Source organism: Xenopus tropicalis, chromosome 4 (genome assembly GCF_000004195.4).
Source record: "Xenopus tropicalis strain Nigerian chromosome 4, UCB_Xtro_10.0, whole genome shotgun sequence".
NCBI lineage: Eukaryota > Metazoa > Chordata > Amphibia > Anura > Pipidae > Xenopus > Xenopus tropicalis.
The window spans coordinates 39,653,381-39,678,406 of NC_030680.2; the positions used below are offsets into that span (position 1 = coordinate 39,653,381).

A 25,026-nucleotide genomic window follows, 5' to 3' on the forward strand; every position below is an offset into this window, starting at 1 on the left:
ACAAGTATTCAAGTATTCAGTGAGAAGCTTCTAATGGTAGATTGATGCTTTAAGGGAGACCTATACCCTAAAAATGCATGTGGCTATAATTGCCATATTTTATGTACTAGACTCCAACTCCTTAAAGGAACAGTAACACCAAAACATTCAAGTGTATAAAAGAAATTCCAATATAATGTACTGCTGCCCTGCACTGGTACAACTGGTGTGTTTGCCTCAGAAACACTACTATGGTTTATATAACGAATGCAGCTGTGTAGCCATGGGGGCAGCCATTCAAAGGAGAAAGGGCACAGGCACATAGCAGATAACAGATAAAACACTATTGTATTCTACAGAGCTTATCCGTTATCTGCTATGTAACCTGTGCCTTTTCTCCTTTTTTCCAGCTTGAATGGCTGCCCCCATGGCTACACAGCAGCTTATTTATATAAACTATAGTACAGTTACTGTAGCAAACACACAACATTTACCAGTGCAGGGCAACAGTACATTATATTTCATTTACTTTAAAAAAAATTTGGTGTTACTGTTCCTTTAAAGGAGAAGGAAAGGCTAGTAAAGAGTTAATCTCAAGCTGCAGGCATACCTTCAGTTGTCTTAATAGTGCCCTTAAGTCTCCCCATATTTCACCTGTTCAGAAGATCTGAAGCCAAACAGGAAGAAAAAATGCTGAGCTGTGTAAAGAAAGTTCCCATAATGCCTCACTCCTGCACAGACATCCAGACCAAGTGAACATGCTCAGTTAGACTATGAGTCAGCTTCCTGCTGATTGGCTCAGATCCACATTCCTAAGGGGGGGAGTGAGTTCTTAGCATTCTTGAGGGAGGGGGAGCAGGAAAGAGGAGAGAGCAGAGAGCTGTGTGTCTCTGGCACATGAATTACAGACACAACTAATCTTTTTTTCAGAGAAGTCATTGCAGCATTTCTGTGAGTGCTTATGGCTGTATTTACATAGACCTTTCTGATAAAGCTTACTTAGTTTTATTTTCTTTTTCCTTTAAAGTTTTAGCATCTCAATATCACTAATAATCCAGGCCTTTAAAATTGTCATGGGAGCTCCCCATCTTGCATTCTGTTAGGAGTGTTAGTGACACCCATGCTCTGTGTGCTCTATGCAGTGGTTGAGAAGCTTAGCTTATAGTTTTTTGCATGTTATCCAACAGAAAATGCCTGTCATAGAATTCTAATTAATTCTATTAAATTCTAAAGCTAATTGCACTAGTTTCTGAGCTGCCATGTAATGACAGTGTAAATTATAAATTGGTGTTGTATAATGACATATATATATATAATATACACCGCTATTAAGGGCATCTTCAAAGGGACATATTTTTGCTGCTAAAAGGCTGTGGTTGCCTTGGGCTACAGAAACCTAAAACTTAATGTGCAGCATTTCCACCCTACTTCTATATTGAGTTTAAGTTCTCCTTTAATTGCTGGTCTGTGCTGAGGCTACTGCCTATGTGTTGAAATTTTAAGTACATTGTACATTTTTTTTAATACAGATCATTCTATGAACTAATTATCCAGTTTGAGTACTGTAGCTTATTTGGCTCTTTTTTTTATACAGATTATTCTATAAGCTATTTATCCAATTCATTAAGTACTGTACTTATTTTGTGATATCTTGTGGTTAATATATTTCTCTACTATTTTTCTTTTACTCATCCGGCTATTAAAACTCTTTATTTACTGTGCTAATCAGTGCCGGAATGTAAAGAACTGCAATACTGGCAAGGGGAGACGCTGAACATTTCTGTGAGAGAGTGATGTACTGAAGCAGAAAATCTGATCAGAATAATAAAGGGCCCAGAGGCCAGCTGAATAAAACAGCTCTGATTCTAAAAACCAGTTCAGGGATTTAGCAGATTACTAAAGAACATTCTTCTTGGCGTGTCTATATAAACAGGTTGTTCAACTTTGTAAAACTGAAGCTTTGTATTTCCTTTCAGGGCATACTGTATGCCAAAATCAGTTAATGCCAAAATAACTTGATGCACATCTTCCTTGGTCTTTTAATTTTTTTATGGTTTTTCAGTTAGCTTTTCCTAACAGCTTCCCATTTTGGTATTTCAGCAGCAATCTGATTGCCAGGATCTTAGTTTCCTTAGAAAACAGCTATTGATTTGAATTTAATACTGAAAAACTATTAGGAGCTGGCCTGATAGGTAAGGAAAGTTAACAGTAACATTAAAATTGTTGCCTCACAAAGCAATAGGTATTTGGTTTCCGGGGTCAGTGACCCCTATTTAAAAATTGGAAAGCAAATAACTTTAAAAACTAAAACTAAAAACTATATAAAATAAATAATAAAAAACAATTGCAAAGTTGTTAGGATTAGGACATTCTATAACATACTAAAAGTTAATTTAAAGGTAAAACACCCCTTTATGAACTTCCAACCATTAAAGGTGAACATATACCATATGCAGAACCTTGAATTCTAAGCTTTTACTTAAAAAGGAAAAACAATATCTTTTATTATTGGAATTACTATGAGTACACTTGTTTTACACAAAATGTAGTCCGGTAACTTGTTAGTGCCCAAGACTGTTTTGATAAAGAGCTGTCTGGAAGTTCAGACCGCACGCTGAAGCCTTGCATGAATAGGCCTTTGTGTACTTTGTAACGCTGCCATAGCCTTCACTTCTCCGAGGGCCCCCTGCATGCTTTGTGTTCTTTAAACTATTTTGCTGATGTCGGCACAGAAAGTCTTTGCTCTGCTTCCAAGCACTTATAATTTCCTAAATTTAGAAACAATGTGTCTTGAAAGCTTTTTTTTTTTTTTTTAATTCTTCAGTAATTTTGTGCATGTTGGCTCCTTTCCCCACCCCTCATTTGTTAAGGGCACTTGTGATATAAAAATGCCAGCACTCTGAATAAGGGAATTATTATGTTTGATAAGCACATGCATGTGATGTAGGATCATGGGACACATCTACTGATCAAAGTTAACAGATTCAGCTCCTATATCTTCCTATTTAACAATAACTGGTGCACGTACCATTAATGGCCACAATCCATTCCAATAATCAAAAAGATTTTTTTGCAGAGAGGCAAAAAGCACTCATGTTTTTTTTTTAAATGTTGCTATTTGCGTGCACCTCTAATGTTAGAAACTATGTTTATATATTCTTATTAAGCATGTATTTATAAAGTGTCTCTTGTGTACGCAGCACTGTATAGTAGAACAAATACATATATTATAATAAGTTGCCTATTAAAGAACCTTACTGAATTGGCATATACATATCGGTAAATATTGACCTTTCATGTCTTTTACCTTGGAACACCTTGATGCAGGTTCTAACTGTAACAAGAAGAAATGTGAAAGCAAAGGACACACCACTGTACATTCATTGGCTGATGTTCCATATTATGTGTGCATGCCCTTGGTTTGTTTGTGAGCACAGTGCCGCCTACAAGTCACAAGGATGGACTAGAAATGAAAATGTAATACAAGCTTCAGCTCAGAATTCTGTAATTATCAAGTAAAAATATACAACCAGATCTGGGCTTGATTTCACCACCCACAGGCCTGGCTAGGGCAAACTAGGCTGATCCATTCATTGGCTATTGGGCCAACAATCTGACTATAATGCCTAATTGATATCTGGCAATAGTGCACGCACAGACACACAGGTATGGGACTGGTTATCCACAATATTTGGGACCTGGGGTTTTCCATAATTTGGATTTCCATACTATAAGTCTTCAAAAAAATAATATAAACATCAAATAAACCCAATAGGATTGTTTTGCCTCCAGTAAGTATTAATTATTTTAGTTGGGATCAAGTACAGGGTACTATTTTATTATTACAGAGAAAAAAAAATAATTTTGAAAAATTGGAATTATTATTTTATGATTAGAATAGAGTCTATGCGAGATGGCCTTCCCCTAATTCCGAGGTTTCTGGATAAAGTTATAAAGTAAAATAATTGTTGTTATTGTTATTATTGTTACTGTTATTATTATTATAATAATAATACTAATAAAAACAACAATTATAATACAGGTATAGGATCTCTTATCCGGAAACCCGTTATCCAGAAAGCTTCAAATTACGGAATGCCTGTCTCCCATAGAATCCATTTTAATCAAATAATTCAGAATTTTAAAACTGATTTCCTTTTTCTCTGGAGTAAAACAGTACCTTGTAATTGATCCCAACTAAGATATACAGGTCCTTCTAAAATTAGCATATTGTGATAAAGTTCATTATTTTCTGTAATGTACTGATAAACATTAGACTTTCATATATTTTAGATTCATTACACACAACTGAAGTAGTTCAAGCCTTTTATTGTTTTAATATTGATGATTGTGGCATACAGCTCATGAAAACCCAACATTCCTATCTCAAAAAATTAGCATATTTTTATCCGACCAATAAAAGAAAAATGTTTTTAATACAAAAAAAGTCAACCTTCAAATAATTATGTTCAGTTATGCACTCAATACTTGGTCGGGAATCCTTTTGCAGAAATGACTGCTTCAATGCGGCGTGGCATGGAGGCAATCAGCCTGTGGCACTGCTGAGGTGTTATGGAGGCCCAGGATGCTTCAGTAGCGTCCAGAGTGTTGGGTCTAGTGTCTCTCAACTTTCTCTTCACAATATCCCACAGATTCTCTATGGGGTTCAGGTCAGGAGAGTTGGCAGGCCAATTGAGCACAGTAATACCATGGTCAGTAAACCATTTACCAGTGGATTTGGCACTGTGAGCAGGTGCCAGGTCGTGTTGAAAAATGAAATCTTGATCTCCATAAAGCTTTTCAGCAGATGGAAGCATGAAGTGCTCCAAAATCTCCTGATAGCTAGCTGCATTGACCCTGCCCTTGATAAAACACAGTGGACCAACACCAGCAGCTGACATGGCACCCCAGACCATCACTGACTGTGGGTACTTGACACTGGACTTCAGGCATTTTGGCATTTCCCTCTCCCCAGTCTTCCTCCAGACTCTGGCACCTTGATTTCCGAATGACATGCAAAATTTGCTTTCATCCGAAAAAAAGTACTTTGGACCACTGAGCAACAGTCCAGTGCTGCTTCTCTGTAGCCCAGGTCAGGCGCTTCTGCCGCTGTTTCTGGTTCAAAAGTGGCTTGACCTGGGGAATGCGGCAACTGTAGCCCATTTCCTGCACACGCCTGTACACGGTGGCTCTGGATGTTTCTACTCCAGACTCAGTCCACTGCTTCCGCAGGTCCCCCAAGGTCTGGAATCGGTCCTTCTCCACAATCTTCCTCAGGGCCCGGTCACCTCTTCTCGTTGTGCAGCGTTTTCTGCCACACTTTTTCCTTCCCACAGACTTCCCACTGAGGTGCCTTGATACAGCACTCTGGGAACAGCCTATTCGTTCAGAAATTTCTTACTGTGTCTTACCCTCTTGCTTGAGGGTGTCAATTATGGCCTTCTGGACAGCAGTCAGGTCGGCAGTCTTACCCATGATTGCGGTTTTGAGTAATGAACCAGGCTGGGAGTTTTTAAAAGCCTCAGGAATCTTTTGCAGGTGTTTAGAGTTAATTAGTTGATTCAGATGATTAGGTTAATAGCTCGTTTAGAGAACCTTTTCATGATATGCTAATTTTTTGAGATAGGAATTTTGGGTTTTCATGAGCTGTATGGCACAATCAACAATATTAAAACAATAAAAGGCTTGAACTACTTCAGTTGTGTGTAAATGAATCTAAAATATATGAAAGTCTAATGTTTATCAGTACATTACAGAAAATAATAAACTTTATCACAATATACTAAATTTTGGAGAAGGACCTGTAAATAATCCTTATTGGATGCAAAACAATCCCAATTTTATTGATTCTTTAGTAGACTTAATGTATGGAGATCCAAATTATGGAAAGTCCCCTTATCCAGAGTACCCTTGGTCCTGAGCATTCTGGATAACAGATCCTATTCATGTAGTAAGAATAAAATAGTAAATAATGAATATTAAGAAAAATACATGCTGATAATAAATAATAATTGCCCTGGCATTTCAAGTATGCAAAGTGACTGACTGTTGCACCTTATAGCAGCCCCTTCTGGCGTTTGTCAGAATCTACAGATACAAACACTGGTACAGGAGGTAAAGAAAGCCATCAGGTCAACTTTCTCCAGATTTATGCCTTCATGACTTCAGAATGAAAACATTAAGGGGCAGATTTATCAAAGTCTGAATTTCGGATGTTTAGAAGTACGATCGTATGAAAATATTGTGGTACGATCCAAAAGTTATGAAATTTTTGTATCCGAAAGATCGTAAACGGTGTGAAAACCTTTCTGACTTTGAACCTTCAATGCATTTTGGAAGCCTCCCATAGGACTCAATGGCACTCTGCAGCTCCAACCTGGTCAAAGGAAAGTCACGATACCGAAGCTTAAATGAATAACGAAACTTTTGTAGTCATTGCGACAAATACAATTTTTTTCCATTTAAACCCAATTGTACTTTAATGAATGTGCCCCTAATTCTTTAATACTTTTTAGTCTTAATTTTTTTTAACTGCAGTTAGCAGCTGGTCCACATAGGGGAGACAGAGAGCTGCAGCTGAGACATTTATAATACATTTGATTTGCTTGTTGGCAGGAATTGAAAATTAGAATTACAAAACCTTTGGTACTTTTTAAAAAATGTTATGTGGAAAGAAAGAAATATATATTTTTAATTTAAAGTTACTAAAAACAAAAATGTTGTTTAATTTTATCTTGAATCAAATTCAATTTGTTGAGTTTCTTGCTCCAAGCACTTAACAGCCTGGTTTGGAAAATTTCATCCCTTCAGGTAACCATAAAGCTGACATACGTGGACAGCTTTAAGCTGCTAACTTGGACTCTTTAACCTGAAATGACAGCTTGTCTGCTTGTGTATGGACCCACTGCGACTATCGGACAGGTTTAAACATTTGTCTAGGGAAGTACCCCATTGGCTTTTTGATGCAGTCCTCTAAAGATAGGTGCCTATTATGATCTGCGTCCAGCACAATGTGGCCATGTTGCCAAAGATTTGTTTGTTTGACGAGGTTGCCAATGTTGCAGACGTAATGTGGCCAAACGTGGGCCTGACTGATATCTGCTCCAAAACTGGGCAGATCTTGATCAGGCAGGCTTAAAATTGCCATTGGGATAAAGGTCCCCATACACGGGCCGATTTTAGCTGCCGATATCGGTCCCTTGGACCGATTCGGCAGCTAATTGGCCCGTGTATGGGCAGAACCGAGCGGCCTGGCCGACCAGGTTAGAAAATCCAGTCGGATTGGGGACAGTATCGGCTCATTGATGCGGTCCCCGAACCGACTGCCCCATGGCCGCAAATGTAATCCGATCGTTTGGCCCCAGGGCCAAACGATCGGATTTTTTTTTTTAAGCTACTTGCTACCCGATATCGCCCACGTGTAGGTGGGGATATCGGGTGAAGATCCGCTCGCTTGGCGACATCGCCAATGTATGGGCACCTTTTAGGAGCACATCATCTTGTCAAATTGGGCATATTAGAGAAAGGTCTGCTTGTTTGGTGACCTTGCCAAATGAGTGTATCTTAACATGTATGCCTATCTGAAGTGACATGCAGAAGTAGAACAATAGAAAAGATCAAAGATACTTGATAAGGAAGCTACAAAGTTGTACAATCAAATCATAAATACCTTTATTGCCAGAGGTGGGGTGTTGCAAGCTGTTTTTTTGGAAAACAATAGAGAGAGAATACAATGGGGGCTGTAAACTATGAAAGTTACCAAATCTTTTTAATGCTGATATGAATACAATAATCTGATTTCTGTACAAGAGTACAGGTATGGAATTCATTATCCAGAAAGCTCGGAATTACAGGAAGGCTATCTCTCATAAACTTCATTTTAATCAAATAAATTTTTTAAAATTGATTTCCTTTTTTCTGTAATAATCAGTACCTTGATCCCCAACTGCTTCCTTATTGGAGGGAAAGTAATGCTACTGAGTTGAATGCTGAAATCATAACCCTTATTTGGAAGACCCCAGGTTCCAAGCATTCTGGATAACAGGTTCCATACCTGTATTTAGCATCCACCAACTAATTATTCCATTTCCTTGAACCTGTATTCTTGCTATCTATGCTGTACCCTGTTCAATAAGTAGGGCAATAGTTTATTTTTGTATACAATATTAAATAGCCTGGAGATTATTATTAAGGGGAATCTATACCCCATCTCAGAAATTGATGTACACCTGCTCAGAGTGGGCCTGTGTGCACATGTAACTTTTTATATATTTATTTTTAGTGAATTCTGATATTCGCAGATTTAGACTAATAGCGCAACAGCTCTTTGAAGGTCAGAGTGTCAGTTTCCCAAGGTCTGTTCTCCCTTTATCAAGATAAGAGAAACAAACAAGGAAACCTTAGCAGTATTATTTTCATCAACCCCAGGAGCAAGATGTACATGTGACTTTTTACAAACATTTGTCTGGGGCCAGTAACACAGTTTTCACAACTCTCTGGTTAAAATCCGGATTGTGGAGCTTCAAATGATAGCTTAATATTTTATGGGTACCATTAACTGACCATGCCATGTTTGGCAACATTCCCAAAGACTTTTATCAAATTAATTGACTTACCCAACATGAGACATCTTGAGAAAGTCTACTGATTTTAAATTCTTCCATAAAAAAAAGTTGGTGGGCCCAGTTGGATAGAATGGTTCTTGCCACCTCTGACCTCTGAGTTATTTAGGTTGTTCTGTGGGTGAAATGAATTGTTGACATAAGAGAGATATCTAGATATCATAAAATATGGGCCACCACTGGGAACATGTAAACTTGTTTGTGCTACTTGAAATAGATTTGTGTGAAAACATTAGCATATGGATGTATGAACATGGCCGGGCCTAGTGGGCCGCGCTCAGGGGAGGACAGCGGGGGCCCCTGCAAGAAATGCAGCCGACGGGGGCACCTTGGGGGATGAGCCTTGCACCCCCCAGTCCGACCCTGCACATTCTCTTTATTTAGGTATTTACTCCCATGTTTTAAGTTATGTTTACCAAGTGTCAGACTTTTAAGTTTTCCACTGTTTGGCAGCAAAAGTGTTAATTGGCATCAGTCTGTGGCCCTATACTGTCAGGATCAGCCATTAACCTGATCACAGGGAAAAAAACCTGATCTGCTACTCATTAATTTGTTTTTGTTTGGGGTTTAGCGCTAAGCTATTGCATAGCTTTTTTGAAAGTAATGCACAATAAAATCTAATTTCCCAGCCTGAGATATATAAACTTGCTTGAGGAGGCCACTAAGATTTTGAAGGTGTTCTAGTGAGAATTAATTAATATAAAAATATATAACACATTTTCGCTAGTAGGTCTCTAAGCATAAAGCATTGCACATTTCTGGTATTAAACTAGTTTTAATCCTGAGTAGTGGCTTTGAAAGTTGCCAGGAGAAAAATACATTTACAAATTGGACACTTTCAGCTAATGTGCCTAAAAATCCTGTTTTAATAGTTTTTCTCACTGGGAGAGTTCATAGAAGTGAATCTTACTTCTTTTCACTGTGCAGACCTGTTTAAAATTTGTGCATATAAAGGCTCATTTATTAACAGGTGCTAAATTGCAGAAATACAGTCACCCAAAGCAACTAACCAGAACATAGTTTTGATCAGTCTACTATCGGCTAGGAAATAGACAGAAACGCTAGTGCATTTTAGCACTGATCTTTGTAAATCCGCCCCCTATTTCCTCTGTGGCTTGTTTTTACAATGCTGCATTAGGCTATCCAATGGTCTTGACTGTTGTTTATCATTTTGACCCAAAGTGTTCTGCCTTTTATGTTTGTTAATAAATATTTTGCTTATTATTCTGTTCATTAATTTTTTAAATTGCAGTTAAATGTGGAGCATTTACTGACTTAGCATTTATTTTTAAACTGTCCCACTTTTTTGTTATCTAATTTGTTTAAACTAGTAAATAATGAGGACTACATATAACCAGTTTTAAATACATCTTTTTACATCTTTGGGGAGGGGGGGGGCTCTAAGCACCTCGTTTTTACCTTTCCTTCTCCTTTTAAATAGCCAATTTCCTGCAAGGGCTGTGTTTAGAAAGTGGTTGTTTATGTGGCAGTGTATCAGAATTAAAATAGATTACACCAACTGTAATCATGCTATCAATCTTTCTTTTAACCTCATCCAAACAGCAATCAAATTTGTCTGACATGACCTGTCTTTTATAAGTAATGCTGATTACTACTAATAACATAATCCAAAAGCATAATCTTGAAGGGGATGACTTAACAAACCTTCAGATATCACCACAAATGTCACAGGTGTAAAATTGACAGGCTGAGATTTTGATCTCTTTTTAAATATTGGAATTATTATGGTACTATACCAGATAAAACAAGGCCTGGCCTAAAAGGAACTAAGCTGTCTAAGTATTCAAGTGTGTATTCCATCAGACCTTTGTGCCTTGTTCACATGAATTTCGAGTAAACATTTATGTACCATCCTATGTAAGCCACCGAGTTGATTGAGCCGAGATATCTGTGCCCCCATTGAATGGGTGTTGACATTTTTACACCTCTGTTGTATACAAAAAAAATAACCAATTAAGCATATTTTGCTTTAGTTCCATTATTTAATGGAGCCACCCTCTCAACCTGCATTTTTTTTACTATTTGTATACTTGAGGTTAGTCTTAGCCTGTGCTGCAATCAGTGCTGGTTTTCTATATTTGTCTTCCCGTTTTTTGTTGCGTATGTATATTATTTAAAAGCAGCTTTGTCCTGTCTGAATTCTTGTTTGAACTGCTTACCTCTTCTTTCCTATTACTTTCCTTACATCTGTTAATCATAATGTAGTAGACATGCAGTCTATTCTGACTCCAATTGCTGTGACAATGGCTGAGTTTCCCCTGAGACCTCTCACCCTGGGCCTGAAGGGAGCTGGGCACAATCACTGTAGGCAATCTTTGCCAGATAGCAGAACTCACCAGACACTTTGAATCCACAAAGGGTTCTTTATTTGTTGTGGGTTAACAAATGTTGGGGTGGATGGACAAATGCTGGAGGTCAAAAGGAATATTGCTTTCCCAACCCCTGGAGTAGCTCCTCACACATAGAAAGCAGGAACATGAATGGCATGATGGGAGGAACTAACGTCACACATAAGGAAGGGGATGGGAGGGTATACTGACTTAGAAGTAAACAAGTTGCAGTATGACATTGGTCACTAGGTGGCAGCGTAACAATGAAAATACATATAAACCATTAACATTAACTTTAAACCTAATACAGAAAACACAGTCTGCTTGCTTTAACATTTGATCTTCAATCCTACCCACTGATACAATGATCTATTAAAAACAAAAAACTATTGTAAAATTATTAGGCTTCAACATATATTACTGGATATGGAAAAATCGTATTTAAACTCAAATTAGAAGAAAACATAAGAAAAGAATACCAATACTGTGAGAGAATATGAGCAAAATCTTACTGGTCACTGCATCTTACAACTGAACCTTATGCCTGCTTTTAATGGGCGCTAAAGGGTTACCTAGAGTGTATGGAAAGTGTTAAAAGTGTTAGTATGCCTTAAAACATGGACATGGAATAACATGGAATATGTGTGATTTTTTTTTTTTTTTTTTTTAAGACCTAAAAGTTTAGGTTTTATTCCTAATGAAAAATAGGAGGGCTCTGCTGTCTATTCTTTAAAAGGAATGGTAAAAAAAAGTTACTAATATTGTTTCTAATATTGTCAGTTAGTTAATTAGTTAGAAAAAAAATGAATGTAATCTATAAAGGCTGGAATGAGTAGATGTCTAACATAATAACCAGAACATTACTTCCTGCTTTCAGCTCTCTAACCTCTTAGTCAGTGACTTTGGGGGGGGGGGCACATGGGACATAACTTTTCAGTTAGTTTGTGAGCATGCAGGTCAGATTCAAGAGCAAACTAACTGATCAGTTATGTCCCATATGCCCCCCACCCAAGTCACTGATTGGTTACTGACTGCTAACAGCTTATAAAGCTGTAAAGCAGTGTTCTGGCTCTTATGTTAGACATCTGCCCACTCCAGCCTTTATAGATTACATTTTTGCCTAACTATGTTGAAGACATTTTTTATTTTGCTCATTTTATTTAATTTAATTTTTCTCTGAACTGTTCCTTTAAGGCAGGGGTTTTTACTTGTGAGCAACAGTCTAATGTGAAAGAGCAACACAAGCATCATAAAGGTTCATGGAGGTGCCAAATAAGGGCTAAGATTGGCTATTAGGTAACCTCTATGCACACTATCAGCTTACAGGAGGGTTTATTTGGTATAAATGTTTTTATTCAACCAAAACTTGCCACCAAGTCAGGAATTCAAAAATAACTACCTGCTTTGGGGGCACTGAGAGCAACATGTTGTTCACGAGCCACTGTTTGGGGATCACTGCTTAAAGGTGTATTACCAGGTTCTGCATGCTGTAGATAACACTTTAGATTCCCTTAGCTTACACAAAATTTCTCCCAGATAGGGTGGTGGTTTTTTTTTTTTTTTAATCCTTTATATATAAGGAACCACCAGAGCTGTACAGATATTCTAACCATAGATAGTGGAACTAGCTGAAGTCTTATTTTTCCTGATAAAGAAATTCACATCCTCACACATCAGGGTTGGTATGTTTTTGCACTGCAGGAGGAAATCAGGGCTCTACACTATATTCCTAGCAGTGAGACAGAGTGTATCCCTCTCTGATGAAATGCAGCTTTAATGATCCTACTGAAGTGTGTTTTTTTTTTTTTTTTTTTTTTTACATTTTTTCTTTTATTCTCTGCTATGCATAATAAGCACAAAAGTCCCACTTGTTTTGGCTCGGCCTGTTGAACTGTTCTTGTTGGGGCTTATAAGCTTCATGCTGCAGGTAGGAATATACACGTATGTATATATTTATGCAAATGTTTTTTCTTTTAGGTAAAAATACTGAAATCGTTGGGGTAACAAAATATTAAGGTAAGCATTTAATTGGACAAGTTCTATTCCAAATCCTATTTTTTCGTATGATGACAAAAAAATATGTTTAAAGGAGTACTGTCATGGGAAAACTTTTTTTTTTTTTTTTTCAAATGCATCAGTTAATAGACCTTCTCAAGAAGAATCTGGCATTGAAATCTGTTTTTCAAAAGCGCGAACAGATTTTTTTATTTAATTTTAAAATTTCACATGGGGCTAGCCATATTCTTCATTTCCCAGGGTGCTACAGCCATGTGACTTGTGCTGTCATAAATTTCAGTCACACTTCTGCTGCACTGCAAGCTGGTGTGATATCTCTCCCCTCCCTTTCCCCCCAGCCAGGGCCAGAACTAGGGGTAGGCAGAAGAGGCACCTCCCTAGGGAGCAATGATGGGGAAGCTAGGCAGGTACTTCTTCTGCCTACCCCTAGTCCAGGATTGCTTACCACTGCCGTTGCAGTGACATTGCTCCCCCTCCATCCGCAGCATCACTACATGCACAGGGGGGTTGGGGGAGTAATACAATTTGAAATGGTAAACTGAGTTATTTGCTATAATACTGTAATTTAGAAATAAATACTGCCCCCATAAATATAAGCAGAATGTTGTTCCATGTTAGCCATACATGAAACCAGAAAATATAGAGTAGATGATACCTTTTATTGGCTAATTTAGTATATTATAAAATGTGCATTTTTATAATTAGCCAATAAAATGTATCATCTACTCTCTATTTTCCCATAAATATAAATCATAGTATTGCATGTTATCTGTGCTTTATATTTAAATGTATTTTAAATTCCTTTTAATATTTTTGGTTTTACTGGTGTGTTAGGCTAGTGTCACACAGCATTTTCTTTGCCTTTATCAAAAAAAATGATGATTTTCAGTGCACGCTTGGGATGGATATCAGCAAATGCTGAAAATGCTGAAATTCACCACATGTGCCCTGACAAGTAGGAGCAGTTGGTTGGCCTTTACTCACTCCACCAGTGGAAGAGAACCCAGTCTCTGTCATTAGTCTTAAGCTAAACATGTGCTCCATTGCAGCACACCTCAACAGAACCTTGAAAGCCACCTTGAGAAATATTCTCTCATTAATATTAAATAATATGTAATAATAACATTGTAAAATATAATGAATATTTGTTAAATATTTACTTTTTTAAATAAATATCCAACAATTCATTCTCTTGGAATTGACACCTAAATGTCATACATACTGTGAAGAAAAAGCAAACATGCATCAAAATATACTTAATAATAGTACAGCCTATTGTAGTAATCCTTCTATTTTCCTATGTTTTGCCATTATAAAGCACTCATTTCAAAGTAGGGCAATTTTTATTGATCTAACCCTGTCCTTCCTTTTATAAACAGGGCAGTTTGTTCATAAGCCCCCTTTATATATACCTTTAAACAAACCAATACCTCTCTTCTTTAAGCAGCAACCTTTGGACAGCTCATTATCAGGGGCTTCTCAGTGCACTGGGAATAGATTTATAAACTCATGATGTTCTGTGGGATCAGGAAGTACTAAAGTAAAACTGTCTTCATGTTCTTGTGTAATGCCAGAAATAACAGAAACCGCTGATACTGTATATCTTAATTAAAAAATAGGCAAAAAAAATGTTCAACACAAGCCCTATTTATTGAGCTCGTATTAAAAAGGGGTGTATACTGTCTATATATCTCTTCCTGTGTTGTTCACAACACATCTGCCCACTGCCATAGCTATCAACAGGAGGTTTTGCAAAAAGTTTACCCATGGACTGGTCTGATTTCCTTTTTGGAGATGGCTATGGATGGGTTTATTTTCACCTTCCTCTGGATCAACTAGGCAGGTTTCACTTGTACTAAAGTTTGAACTTAATCACTATGTATTTTTCAGCCTTTTCTACAGCCTTGTCAAATTGTGAGATTAAAAAATGTGGCTAACGTTCTCTAGGGCTCTTAAACACTGCCATTTTTACATGTGTTCTGCTGCATATTTTATGCAAACCACCGCATGTTAACAAGTTAACAGATATGTTTAACCTAAAAATGACACTGTTAATGCAGGCATGAAACCTGTTAACCAGAAACTTCAGAATTGTGCAAAGGCCAGCTCCCATAGACTCCATTATAATCAAATACATTTTTTACATTACATTTTTTCTTTGTAATAATAAAACAGTAATGTGTACTTGATCCTAACTATGATATAATTACTCCATATGGGAGACAAAACAATGCTTTTGGGTTCATTTAATGTTTAAATTATTTCTTAGTAGACTTAAAGGAGAAGGAAAGGCTAATAAAGAGTTAATCTCAAGCTGCATGCATACCTTCAATTGTCTCAATAGTGCCCTTAAGTCTCCCCATATTTCATCTGTTCAGAAGATCTGAAGCCAAACAGGAAGAAAAAACGCTGAGCTGGGTAAAGAGGATTCCCATAATGCATTGCTCCTGCTACGACCCTGCGACCAGGACACTGTAGGCGGCGCATGCGCATTGCTCATTTTCAGTGACAGAAGCAGGCGCGCTCCCCTCCTCTCCCCTACCCTGGCCCCTGTGAGCGCGCACACAGACACAGAGGAACCAGAACAGGCGAGCGCTGCTGGTAGCAGGGGGGGGGGTGCGAGAGCTGGGGGGGGTGTTGGGGGTACAAGCGCGAGTGTTTGGTGGCAGGCGCGGGGGGGTTGTGAGCGGGGGAAATCCAAGATGGCGGCCATGACAGGCTGCAAATAATGCAAACTTAGAAGGCAATTTTTGGGAGAAGTAAGTATTATTTTTAAAAATAATGTTGGCGATTTGCTACAGGCAAGGGAGCTCTACAATATATTAGGGGCTATAGTAGAAGCCTTTCCTTGCTCTTTAAGGTATGGAAATACAAGTTATGGAAAACTCCAGGTCCCAAGCATTCTGGATAACAGTCACCTCTGACAAGATGAACAAAAAATATGTGGCTTGATTATATATAATAAAATGATATATTTGTGACCTAAGCAAATTTTATATGAAGGCCTGCAAACAAACAAATTCATGTTTTCAGAAAAAATCTCTCTATCTACCAACACTGTATCAGTCATGGTAATCTGGTTTTTGTTTGCAGTAAAGCGCTTACTTGTTACTCAAGCCACTGCCTCATGAGGTCTACCTATCAGCTCTGTGTTTCTGCATCTAGTCACTCTGGGTGCAGTCACAACCAAGGGTAGATAGGAGCAGAGGGGCAGTTTCTCAATCTGTGCATCTACGCAAGAGTGAGAAACTGCTCCATGTGGCAGCAGCTTTAGGACTATGGCAGTCAGTCTGTTTTCTCTGCCAGTGGAGGAAAGGCAAGTATGGGATGAAACCACCAGTACCTGTGCACATTAATAGGGGGGAATGTGCCTGTTGCTGCATACATGGGGTGTATTTTAGCCCCCAAAAAATTCAAGTTGCGCTGCTTTGTGGCCAAGATGTTTACCCAACGATAGGCAGAATTCCCTTCTATGAGGTAGTTTTGGCCCACGCCTGCCTTTTTCTCTGCTTTTTTCCACACCATAGCACTTACAGGCAGCTATTATAGATTCTCTTTTACATTCCTGCATAAAATAATTTATATCAAAGAAGCTGCTAAGTAAAACAAACCACTGACTGTGTGAATTAGAGGTACTTATCTGGGTTTGTTTGTTCGGCTCCAGTCTTCTCGCTCAGCGTGTGAGATTCAGACCTCCAAACAATAACCTTGAGTTTTTGCCAGCAGAGGTCATCTGCTGACTTTCCAATGGAGTGTGACTAGCCAGACACACCTCTGCATTCCTGAATACCCATTACTTGTTGCTTTGCTTCAATGGTTATTCTGCAAGGGTTGTATGTATAGCTTTTTTTTATATGTATATATGCAGCACGATACATTTTACAATGCAATAACAGTACAAGTAGAGGAAAACGATCAATAAAAAATAAACAAAATAACATATTAAGTGGTTCATATTAATAGAGACAGTTCCTTCCCCTTACAATTTAAATGGCATCTAAACCCCAAAAATCAACTGATTTGAAATTAATCAGGGCGCATCTCATAGCACTTCTGCAATTTACATTAATTTTCTATTTTTTATTTAATGAATTGTGGGTTTTTTTTTTTACTGTGTTGCAAAAATGTACAGTCCTGAATATACAGTAATAAGTAAACCCATACATATTACACAACGCTCTTATTGAAATTGAACAGTAAGGAGCAAAATTTTTTTCCAGGTTTCACCACGAAAAACAATAGACTCAATTGGGTGAAAAAAAAAAATTGTGAGAAATAACTCCCAGTAACTCCCAAGTAATTGAATCAATTATTATATCACTTATTTAGTTTACTTAAGCTGGCCACACACTGAAAGACCCACTCCTTTGGGGTGGTTGCCAACAGAGCGGGTCTTCTCCTGATATGCCACCTCGAGGTGGGCAATATTGAACTGATTGATTGTTCTACCCATGAGCCAAGTGATCGGATGACATTCATAGGATGTAGGCCAATGGGGTGAGGACCACATAAATGAGCTGATGCTCTTCTTGATCCAAAAGAAATTTTAAATATGGATTTTTAAATTGTCCAGATGTTGATTGGACAGGCCTGTGTGAGGGACTGATGACTGCTTTTATCAGCACGTGTTTTGGCACCTTTGCACAGCTTTTAGGCTAAGGACCCATGGAGAGAGTTAGTGGTGGAAAGGCAGACGCATCACTTTGACCTTCCAAAGGCACGCAATGTTCCCTTTTGCAGGCAACTTTGCACAGTTTCGAAAGGTGACCACACTTCAGCGCAAGAAAATTAGAACTGTATAACTTAAAGTTATTTGTTAGGCAGTGACAGGCATAATTTGTGGTCCACAGGTGACGAAGGAGCCAAATGTACCTTTTTATTTAGGGGAAAGGAGATCTGTGCATGTAAGACACTTTACGCATAATGAGCTAGCTTAATGTGGGATTTGCAAAAACTGTATTGAACTGTGAACCTGCATGATTTCCAACCTGTGAGTACTCTTGAGGCTGCAGATTATCCTGTAGACCTGTCAGGGAACAACTTGTTGACTTGCCTTTTGTTTTTAGACAGTCAACAAGAGTTCACGGACATGGTAGTCTGAATTGCCGTTTAGAGAACCCTGTGGGACCGATGGCCGTAAGCTAAACTGTGTAGGGCCAGTTGACATTTTTTCGAACTTCATTTTAACAATTTTTTGCAGCAAGCTTCTCCTCCTATTTTGGACACTTTTTAAAAAAAAAAAAAAATTGACATGTTCAATTAAGTAGCAGATATGAGTAATTTGTGTTAGTATTATGCATTTAAATCCATTCTCCACGTGTAGCCTATTTAGGAAAAAAAATGGATAGTTTTAAATATATGAAGGGTTAACCTGTCTTCCCCCTTATCTCTTTTGCTTTAATAGTCCACTCAAAGGGCTGCCTTTGATTGCTTTGCAAACAAGAGAGCATGGACTCCATGGTGCAGTAACTTTGGGAGCTATTTGTTCATATTTGTACAACAAGCAGGGCAAAGTCTAACTTCAGCTTAGGTTAGAAAGCTCCTACTAGATTAAGCACCCATGATAACCTTCCATGATTCCTTTCACTTGAATGGGACATACTGTGAAGTGCTGGTTTGAGTTCTTATTGGTCCAAAAACATCACGCCAGGCTGAGAACCATCCCATGGAACACATATCTACAATAAGCAACTGTCTCTTGTGTTACAGAGACTGTGCTTCCTTGCCCTCGAAGAAACAGCCTTAGTATGATAGGGAATGAATGCATATGAGCAGAACTGCTGTCCGGGCCCTCCTAACTTTCCTTTCCATTTCCTGTTATAACCCTTGTGCGATAGAATGGCTTTGTGGAGTGGTTTAGCACATACAGGGCTGTAGCATGCCTTTTATGTTAATGACTATACTGGTAATACTGCTAGTAAAACTTGCAATGATTGAGAACAGTTTCTTTTCATACCCTTTACAAAACAGGCAGACCAACATCTTCCATCTGCATTCTCACAATTGTAATTTACTATTGATACCAGACAATGCACACTCCCCTCTCACTTTCTTCCTTACCTGTTTCAGGGTAAATATCCATAGAATGTGATCTTATTTCCAAATAACTAATAATATCTATCTCATAGCACTCCTTAAAACACCTTTTTATTGGCAATATATCCAGTGGTTTTATTATCCACTCATTATCAAGCCTAAAAGTTTTCATGAAGTTTACAAGTTTTATATCTTTACAAACATCGCCACCTAGAGGCACTTATTTATAATATTGACATATTTCATTCTGTGATTCAGTCTAAAACCTGAAATACACCATAGTTTTACAATCTAAAAACTATCTTGATATAACCATCACTTTTATGTCAAAAACTGACGTTATAATCGACGTTGAGACCCAGTAATGCTAGGGCCTCATACTCCTATTCTAGGATTCCTCTCTACAAAGCAACTGGAGCTCATAACCTAGATCCATAACTGCCAATATTCACTGATATGTTTATTTAAACCACTGCTGATAAGTTTTGATTTAGCCAGTATGGATCTTTTCATATACTTCATAAACAGACTTGAGTGTAAATTCCTTTTAAGGAGATGTAATTACAATTATTTTTGTTTTTAAGTTATTAAAAATGTAAATGCTGTCAGTGACTTGTAATAAGGCTTCCTGTACTCCGTTCATGATGGTCTTTTGTATTGAGAAGGTTGGTGGTTTATTTGCTTATATGTTTTCCTATCTTGTAGTATGGATTGAAATAATTCAGTAAAATACTGTTTATCCATTACAGGTATGGGATCTGTTATCCAGAATGCTTGGGACCTGGGGGTTTACAGATAAGGGGGCTTTCCGTTGGGTCCCCATACCTAAAGTCTTCCAAAAAATAATTTAAACATTAAACCCAATAGCAATATTTTGCTTCCAATAAGGATTAATTACATCTTTGTTGGGATCAAGTACAAGGTGATATTTTATTACTGAGAAAAAGGAAATCATTAAAAAAAAAAAAAAAATTGAAAAATGATTTTTTTTTGAGGTGGTGGTGGTATTTAGGAGTTTTTAAACTTATGTTGGTCATATGACCTCATACTAGCTTCTGAAGTGGTGTGATGCCATAAAATGCACTAAGCACATAATGCTTGTTTAAGTCTTTGTGTGCTGGATGTTTTGAACGTATGCAATAAAAGTGAAGTTTTAGACTAAAGAAGCAGAATTTTCAGTTCATTTTCCATTGGCAGAGGATGTCTGATCCTGGGGCTTGGTACATGTTGCAGCACAGAACTTATTTTCATTATGGCAGTCCGGGTCAGTGAGTGCTCCACTAAATACAGAATACTTAAATTAATCTTACCTAAGAAAAAATGATAATTTTCTCACCCTTGAACATCCATTCCATCCCAAAATATCCATTACAGTTAACAATTCCAGTATCACCCCCTGGCGCCCTGATTCTGCCCTTTTTCAGGTCTCATTAAAATAACTAAATCAGGTCTCTTCGACATACAGAAATGTTTTTTTTAATATGATTTAGTTTATCAGACAGTGTGCAATAAAATTCTAATTCACTGTAACATCTTGACTACTGCAACTGGCTATTGATTGGCCTTCCACTCCAGAGACTGCAATCACTATAATCTGTAATGAATGCAGCTGATAGACCCCCAGCAGTTACGTAACCTTTGCTGTCCTTAAAGATAAAAATAATTCTAGACTCTTGACTATCTGTGTATGGGTTTCCGATGAGACAAACTAATTAGCAAAGTATCATTGGTGGGCATTACAAGTATTACAATCTGTAGCACATTGAAGTGTGTTGTAATATATTGAGGTTAATGCAGTGTCTTTTTTGTTCTTTTCATTTTTTTTTCTTAATTAAACGATTAATCTATTTTATAAGGCATTCATACAAATAAAGACCATTATGTTGTATATGTGGCTATGTGAGTCTGAGGGGTGAGAAGGGAAAAGGAGAGAAAGGGTTGGGGATTAGTTACATTATGATGTGCAAAGTGACAGAAACTATAACCAATTTAGAACTCTTGCCTCTCGTACTCCTCTGGCTGTGATTAATGAATCACAGCCAGAGGAGTACGAGAGGCAAGAGTTCTAAATTGGTTATAGTTTCTGTATGCAGTAAATTCCAGCTATAAAGTAGGGTAAGAGGAACGGGACTTCTTGTCCACAGTTGCTTCTCTAACCCTGTGGAAAGAAGTGCTATAGAGTGGTTTAGCCTGTGGTTTGAAAATATATTAAGCTTTTATTTGAAAGGAGGGTACAGTCAAGCCCAGGGGGAAAGCAAAGCGTCCAGTGGTGCAGGCAAGCCTGTCGGTGGCTTGCACCTTCTGCTGCTCCCTAGCTTGAGTGTCTGAATGACACATACGTGCCTCCCCTGCCCACCCTTTTTGGATGGAGCCTTCTTCATTGAAGAGGCTAGCCATAGATCCCTGTGCTCTAAAACAGCCATTATGCAAAGTAAATGACCCCTCTATAGGTTGAGCACCTCTGGTTTGTCTGCCATGGTTAAGGCCTTTTTTGTACTTTAGAGCTGGTTATTTTGTTGGCTGGTCACACCTGCTTACATTTTTGCAGTGTTTTTAATATGTTGGCTTACAGCAGGGATCCCCAACCTTTTATACCCGTGAGCCACATTCTAATGGAAAAAGTGTTGGGGAGCAACACAAGTATGGAAAAAATTCTTAGGGGGTGCAAATAAGCTATAATTGGTTATATGGTAGCCCCTATGTGGACTGGCACCCTATAGAAGGCTCTGGCTTTACACTGGGTTTTTATGCAACCAAAACTCGCCTCAAAGCCAGGAATTCAAAAAAAAGCTCCTGCTTTGTGGCCACTGGGAGCAACATCCAAGGGGTTGGAGAGCAACATGTTGCTCACGAGCCACTGGTTGGGGATCACTGGCTTACAGGGATATTTCAGTGCAACACAATGGTAAAAGGCAACCCACTGCTGCAAGACAATAGATTTATAAGAAAATGAAGCACAAGAAAATGATTTATATTTTAATTTGAATGTGGCTTTGTTCTGTGAAAAAATACTTCATAAGTGGCTTGATGCCATGGTAGAAGGTGCGTGGACTGCACAAAGGTAGACAAAGGTATAGTGACACCAGGCAAAGGTTATGGTAGCCGAGCATTCTGCTCCTAATTGCTTTTTTGTTTTATTTCAGTTTTAAATTAAGTTTTTATTAATTTTTAAAGGGAGGTTTTATGTTTAACTTTAAAAGTGAGACATCATGGACAGATGACAAGATAAAAATTCTCATTGACACCTCTGCAGAAGTTAGCTATAGCAGTGTTGTCACCTAGTAGTGAGTCAGTTATTTGCCATGCCACATTACAGTAGCCAAATACATGTCAAAATGCTATTAAAGAATTGTAATATGTACCCTGTGGGAAACTATAATTTTTACCCCAGTAATTGAACTATCAAACCTTTACCACTCCATGGGAAAGCTAATATCTGTTTACAGCCCTTTGGTCATGTAATACCCCTCATTTGGGAATTAGGCCATAAATCCCCAGCGTTTCATTGTAGTTCTGTATACTGCTGATGGGGGTTACTGGGCTGACGATCCAGCCTCTAGGGTACCTTACTCTTCACTACTGTAACTACTTAGGCCTGTTGGAGCCTGCAGGTCCAGAGTGGGGAGAAAGGCTGCAGTACAAACGCTGGGCCCTTGCAGCTATTCTCTTGGGGGAAGGCTATATAGTGAGGATGTCCGCTAGCCACTTCTTATACTAAGTCCTGTTCTTATGTTATACCATGTGTTTTATTAAACTACTAAAGGGTTTATGTTATAAACAGTGCAGCAGGTCAATCACCTGTAGCAGTATTAAGGGCATTATGTTTAAAATACAGCATTTGCTACAGGTCAGTCATTAGATATCATTAGATATAGAATTAATGGGGATATAAAACCAAAAATGAAACATGCTTCTCCTAGTCCTTTGCATTTTACATTATGTTGCTGTGTTTGTGGTTTTTGAAAAATCATGATCTGTTTCAACTAGGCATTGTACTTGGCAAAATAATCAAGCTGGGATCCTTTGAGCTTTGTCAACAGCATATGGAATCTACTGTTTTGTCATGATCTGTTAGGCTGATGTCCCACAGAGCATGATTAATCTCTGCAATTGGGGGGCGACTAACTGCTCCTAAATGCTTTTCAACCGACACAAATAGGAAATACCATTGGAAAGGCCTTTGCATCACTTTGATTTTCCAAAGTCACATGAAGTTGCCTGCAGGAGGAAGATGACCAGGAGGAAAACCATAGCGACGCAAAGGCTTTTCCACCGGTGACTCCTATTGTTGGTGGGGGAAAGGCATTTCGGACCGGTTAACACTCTGTGGGACATCAGCCAGGCTGAATCCAAGTCCTGCTTAAAAAAAAGGCCAAATCCCTATCTAAATCCTGGATTCGGTGCAATTCGGTCCCAATCACAATGCAGTACAAGCAGGCTGTTCGAGAGAGGACTGCATCAACAAGCCCCCTGATGAGATTTTTAAACCTGTGCGAATGGCATCTGACTGATTTTCGGCTAGATATCTTTTGGGGAGGGCCCCCTACACGGGACAATAAGCTGCCAAAATGATCTGTTAGCATCTTATCAATCCGCGTATGGCCTCCTATAGAGACCTTTCAGCCCTAGGTCTGATGTCATAAAGTTGCTGGCTAACTTAACCTAAATACATGTCAATGATAAAGTGTTAAACATATATATGCCAGTGTTAACTAAGGCTTATGGCACATGGGGCCATCACACCATGCACTTAAGCGTTGGCGCTTGCCATTTGTAAACATGACTGACTTGGGTATTTTTAATCAGCTGCTGTCTGAAAATAGATGCTTTCTGAAAATACATGCATGATGCTGTGCGTGGTCCTTGTGTAAATACAGGTTAATGCATAATGAATAAAGATAGCTGCCTAGACAAAAAAAAAAAATTTAAAACGACTTTTTTGTACAGTCAGATAATCACAATGAAATACATTTAAATAATCTTTCTTTATTGATTTCACATGCAAGTGGGGGGGATACAGAAAAAGAAGAAAAGGGGGGGGGATATATTCATATCTTACAGGGAATTGCAGTTATTAATTACCAGTTAAACCTGTTTTCAAATGTAGCTTTCCTTCGTTTTGACACTATTCTCTGGGTCAGACAGTGTAATTTGATGTAACCTTTGTAAATAAGGTGTTTTTAAGAGAGAACTTTTTGTTCATGTCTGTTTTTTTGCCATTCAGCAAGTAATATCTCTAGTTCTACTGGTTAAGCCTGAGCTGCTACACTGCCTGTTTTTGGTCAGCTACTAGTCCCTAGTTATGTCCAAAGATCAAAGTGTACAAAGGGCATGTTAAAGAGAGTTTTAAAAAGGCAAATTTCTACTGGGGGGGGGGGGGGAGAGAAAGTATTTTTGATCAGAGCATGTTTTTGAGTTAGTAATTTCTAAAACAAAACCGGTATCTGGCACGTAGGCTTTACCCTGCAGGTGAGGAAAGTGTTGTTTTATTTTTTTAGGGTAGTAAACCTTATTCTACTACAGGTACTGTATAATTGTCAGCACATTCACATACGCAATAATCATCATTTATTTTTTTAGCACCAGGAAGTTATGCAGTGCGTTACATTAATTTATAATGAAAAGGGGTTTTACAATAATTTAACAAACAAGCGTTACAGAGTAAAAATAGAATCAGGGGATCCTGCTTACAAGACCTCACAATGAAAAAATATTTGAGAATTTTTTTTCCACAATTCAAGTAAATTGTAGAAAAAAAATTAATCTCGGAAATCCGAGTTAAAAAAGCGCAAACTTGATTATGTTTGAAAACAAAAAAATCTGTTTTACAGCATCATTGAAAATGAGTTTAAACTGCAATTTTCATTTGCAACCAACTATTTAGGGCTCATTTATGTCTAAAAGCGCAGTGAGCAAAGTGCAATTTTAAGCGTATTATACAGTTTGCCAAAATTCACGTGTGCAAGTGTGCATGCACTTTGTTACTAATCTGACACAATTGCGAGGAAGTCTGGCTGGTGTTA

At 38.1% G+C, this 25,026-nt stretch overlaps 2 protein-coding genes across 7 annotated transcripts in view; one reads left to right on the forward strand and one right to left on the reverse strand.

The window, feature by feature from the left end:
• ctsf (cathepsin F) overlaps positions 1-15,335 on the reverse strand; it is a 45,383-nt gene extending 30,048 nt beyond the window's left edge. Inside the window, exons 1-2 of one of the 4 annotated variants that reach the window (XM_031899781.1) lie at positions 15,294-15,335; positions 8,595-8,715 (exon numbers count right to left, since the gene is read on the reverse strand). In XM_031899781.1, coding sequence (XP_031755641.1) covers positions 8,595-8,642 — 48 coding nt within the window. In that variant the 5' untranslated portion in view covers positions 8,643-8,715; positions 15,294-15,335. Of the gene's footprint in view, positions 1-7,648; positions 7,678-8,594; positions 10,985-15,293 lie in introns of those variants that run through there. The other 3 variants (XM_031899779.1, XM_031899782.1, XM_031899780.1) reach the window with 3 other exon arrangements.
• The window catches only part of pc.2 (pyruvate carboxylase, gene 2), a 208,723-nt gene that overhangs the window by 11,154 nt on the left and 172,543 nt on the right, over positions 1-25,026 (forward strand). For 2 of the 3 annotated variants that reach the window (XM_012962236.3, XM_012962237.3), the window contains exon 2: positions 12,929-12,967. The exons of the other annotated variant lie outside the window; for it this stretch is intronic. The gene's annotated coding sequence lies outside the window, so the exon portion shown is untranslated. The remainder of the gene's footprint in view (positions 1-12,928; positions 12,968-25,026) is intronic. 3 annotated transcript variants of the gene reach the window in all.